Consider the following 3536-nt stretch of genomic DNA (forward strand, 5'->3'; position numbering starts at 1 on the left):
TTCTGCTAATGGCGGTAGAAAGGACAGGGAAGAAACACAAGAAGGGGGGGATAGAGAAGTAGAGGGCGGTGGAGATTGTATACGACGTAGGAGAAAAGATGAAGAAGAAGGGAGAGAAGAAGAGGAAGGGATGGAGGTCCAAGGTGAGAAGGAGGAGGAGAAGAAAAGAAAGAAAGAAGATGATAAGACTTGTGAAGAGAGATTGGATGGAAGTAGTAGCAGCTGTTCTTATTCTAGGGCGTCTGAAAAGGACATGTGCCAAAGAAGACGGCCGAGGTGTACATACACCTCATTAGATGAGGAGAGAAGAAGATATCATACAAATCAGCTGAAGGAGGCAAACCACAAGACATCTGGAATGAGTTCTCCGTCTTCCTTTGGTCTTTCTTCCTCTTCTTCTTCTTCGTGCGTACCTCTGCAAGATTTTCCAAGAAGAAGAAGAGAAGAAGATCCTTTGAGTGCTTCTTCTTCTTCTTTTTCTCCTCTTTCTATCTCATTCGTGGGAGACAAGGAACGGAAAGGAGAAGCAATGAAGGGAAGAAGAAGAAGAACATACGATCGTAATATGCTATGGGTGCGGCTCATGAAGATTTTAAGATTCATAAGTAAGTATCAGTTAGTCGATGTCTACGTCGTGATTCTTATGGTTTCTTTCATCCATTTTTCTGTTGTGCATGCAAATCCTTTATCGGCTGCAATCTCCTTTCTTTCTTACTGTCTTCTCTCCATCTTCGCTACTCAATGCCTCTACTTCGTCTTTGCAAAGTCTTCGCCCAGGAGAAGCGAAAGAAAGAAGGAAAAGACTTCTACGACCTTTTCTTCTTCTTCATTACCACGGGCACCTTCGTGTACACCAGTAATTTCTGTCTCGGACGATGTTGTCTCACCTTTTCCTTATATCTACTACTATCCTCATCCTAAGCAATCTTCTTCTTCTTCATCTTCCACCTCTCCATCTTCTTCTTCTTCATCTTCCTCTTCCTCTTGTTCTTCTTCCTTTCGTCCTCTAGTCGTTTCTTCTTCCAGTACATCCGATCCTTCGCCTTGCTTCTCAGGGTGTTCATTCGAGAGAAGAGGAAGAAGAAGAAGAAGAAGCCTCCAAGATGAGAAAGAAGACTTAGGGGGTGGGAGAGAAGATTTCGACATGTCCGTGGCTGAGAGATTAGGTGTAGTGACAAGTGTAGATCTCTTGGAGTATTTCATTCGTTTTTCTTTCATTCTTTTCATGGCATTTCTCTCCATTTACGGAGGTCTTATTGCCTGGCATTTACCTCTCTTGTCTGTAAGTGTGGCTGTTGGAGAGAATAAAGAAATCCAGATTGATCGGAGAGATCTCTCTCTCTCTCAGCTTGCTGTCGAGGCCTTACGTTTAGGTCATCCGCTCACAGGCTTCTTCGTCTTAACAGTCTTTCCTCTTCTTCTCTCTTTTCTTCATCTTTTAGCCACATCTTTCATTATGACAGGTCTTCTTATTCTCAGATTACAAAGGTATTTCTTCTTCTCTTCTCTCTCTTCCTCCTCTTCTTTCTCTTCCTCTTCTTCTTCTTTTCTTTCTTTCTTCTCTTCTTTCAGACGAGGGCGTAGAAGGCTCTGTTCTTGTCGGCGAGGTTTTTATGAGGGGTCGGGGACAGCGCAGAGAACGAGAGAGAAGATGTCTTCTTTCTTTTCGAGATTTCTTTCGTTTCTTCTTCATTTCTTTCTTCAGATCACGAATCTCCTAACAGACTGGGCTATGGCAGATGTCTTTGCTATAGGCCTCTTCACTGCTTTCTTTACCTTCAACGCAATTGATATCTTAAAGGCTTCTATTCCTCTCTATCATGTTCCATCCACTTCAACACTGCCACCCCCTACTTCTTCTTCTCTTCTTCTGAACAAGAGAAGTTCTCGTCATTTGTTTCCTTCTCCTTTCTTGTCATCTTCTCTCTCTCCTTCTTCTTTCTCTTCTTCTCTCTTTTCTTCTTCGTTCTTTCCTCCTTATCATGAAGAGGATCAGATCCCCACTCTCTCAAGTCCAGAGGTCATGAAAGAGTTGCATACTTCTTCTTCTCACTACTCGACAACTTCCGTCCATCCTCTTTTCTTTCCTTCATCTTCTCCTTTTTCTTTCTCTTCTTCTCCCCCCCCACCTTCTTCTTCTTCTATCACTCTATCTTCTTTAATCTTCTTTCTTTCTGAACTTCTCAACTTTCCTTCGCTTCCTCGATCAGGCTTCTGGGCGGCGATGCTAATGGGGGCTTGCGCCTTTCAACTGCAGCGACTTCTCCCCTCTAAGGATAGCATGCAAACGGAAATCTTCTTCACACGAATCTCCAAGGAGACAAAGATACTCATCTTCTTTCTTCTCCGGCAGAAGAACAAGAAGCAAGATGGAAGGAATGGAAGAAAAGACGAGGAGGAGGAGGAGAAGAAGAGAGAAGAACAAGAAGAAGATAGGATCATGGTGACGGGAAGGGATTCTTTAGAGATGAGGAGATGGATGCAGAGACCTTCTGATATGACAGACAATGAAAGGAAAGATGCGAATGGCCCTGTAGCTTCAAGCTCAGAGATAGGGAGACTTCCCTTGGTGGATCAGGCGTTGTCTGGATGTCGAAGAAGAAGAAGAAAAGAAGAAGAACGAGAAGATGAAGGAAGATTGGGGAAAGGAAGAGATCTTACGGATGAAGAGAGAAGAAGAGAAGAGAGTCAGATAGAAATGAGAAGGAGAAGGAAAAGAAGAAAAAGTCTGCAGTCCTTTTTCCCTTCTTCCTCGTCTTTCTCTTCAATCTCATGGTTTCTCTCCACATTTCGCTTCTCTAGAGATGAAGAAGAAGAAGATGCTTTTCTAACAAGGCATACAAAGAAGAAAGAGAGTCTCGCCAGTCCTCTTCTTCTCTCTGTCCATGTTGACAAAGAAGAAGAAGAAGAAGAAAGAAAGTGTTTGCCTATGAGAGATCGGAGAACGCCTCCACGCGACAGATGGAATGATCCTATTAAAGACCAGCAAGAAGAACAGAATGCCTTCATCCTTCCTCATGAAGCTTCTTCTTCTTCTTCCTCTTCCTCTTCATCTTCTTCTTATTCTCCGCCTACCTTATCTGAGAATCTATCGAAGAGATCGGTTGAAGAAGCGAAAGAAGAAAAGAAAGAAAGAGAAGAAGAGGAGGATAAGGTAGACGATTTTCTTCAGCTATCACGAAGTCCCAATAATCTCGCCACCTGTATAGACACTCGACATGCGTCTAAGAGCCACATCCCTTTACGAAGAAGTCTTCTTTCTGCTTCTCCTCTCCTTTCTTCTTCTTCTCTTGGATCAGCCAGGGTGATGTCTTCTCAGGAGTGCAGATTTCCTTTCTCTAAGACAAAGGAGCCGAGAAAGAACGATGAAAAAGAAAAAGAAGAAACGAAAGAGAAAGAAGGTGATAACGCGGAAGAAGAATTTGAGGAGATGCTGAAGAAGAAGAAGAAGAAAAGAAAGCGTCAGGTGTCTGTGTGGGCGAATCTCATAGGCTGTCGATAACCGAAAAGGATAAGACACAGAAGAAGAAGAAGAA

The 3536-nt window shown here is 43.1% G+C and overlaps 1 protein-coding gene across 1 annotated transcript in view; it reads left to right on the top strand.

The window, feature by feature from the left end:
* CSUI_006597 (uncharacterized protein) overlaps nt 1-3502 on the top strand; it is a 5518-nt gene extending 2016 nt beyond the window's left edge. The window contains exon 2 of the mRNA XM_068066753.1: nt 99-3502. Coding sequence (XP_067921273.1) covers nt 99-296 — 198 coding nt within the window. The 3' untranslated portion in view covers nt 297-3502. The remainder of the gene's footprint in view (nt 1-98) is intronic.
* The last annotated feature ends 34 nt before the right edge of the window (nt 3503-3536 follow it).

The sequence above is a fragment of the Cystoisospora suis genome, assembly GCF_002600585.1.
Source record: "Cystoisospora suis strain Wien I chromosome Unknown contig_3362, whole genome shotgun sequence".
In the NCBI taxonomy this organism is placed as follows: domain Eukaryota; phylum Apicomplexa; class Conoidasida; order Eucoccidiorida; family Sarcocystidae; genus Cystoisospora; species Cystoisospora suis.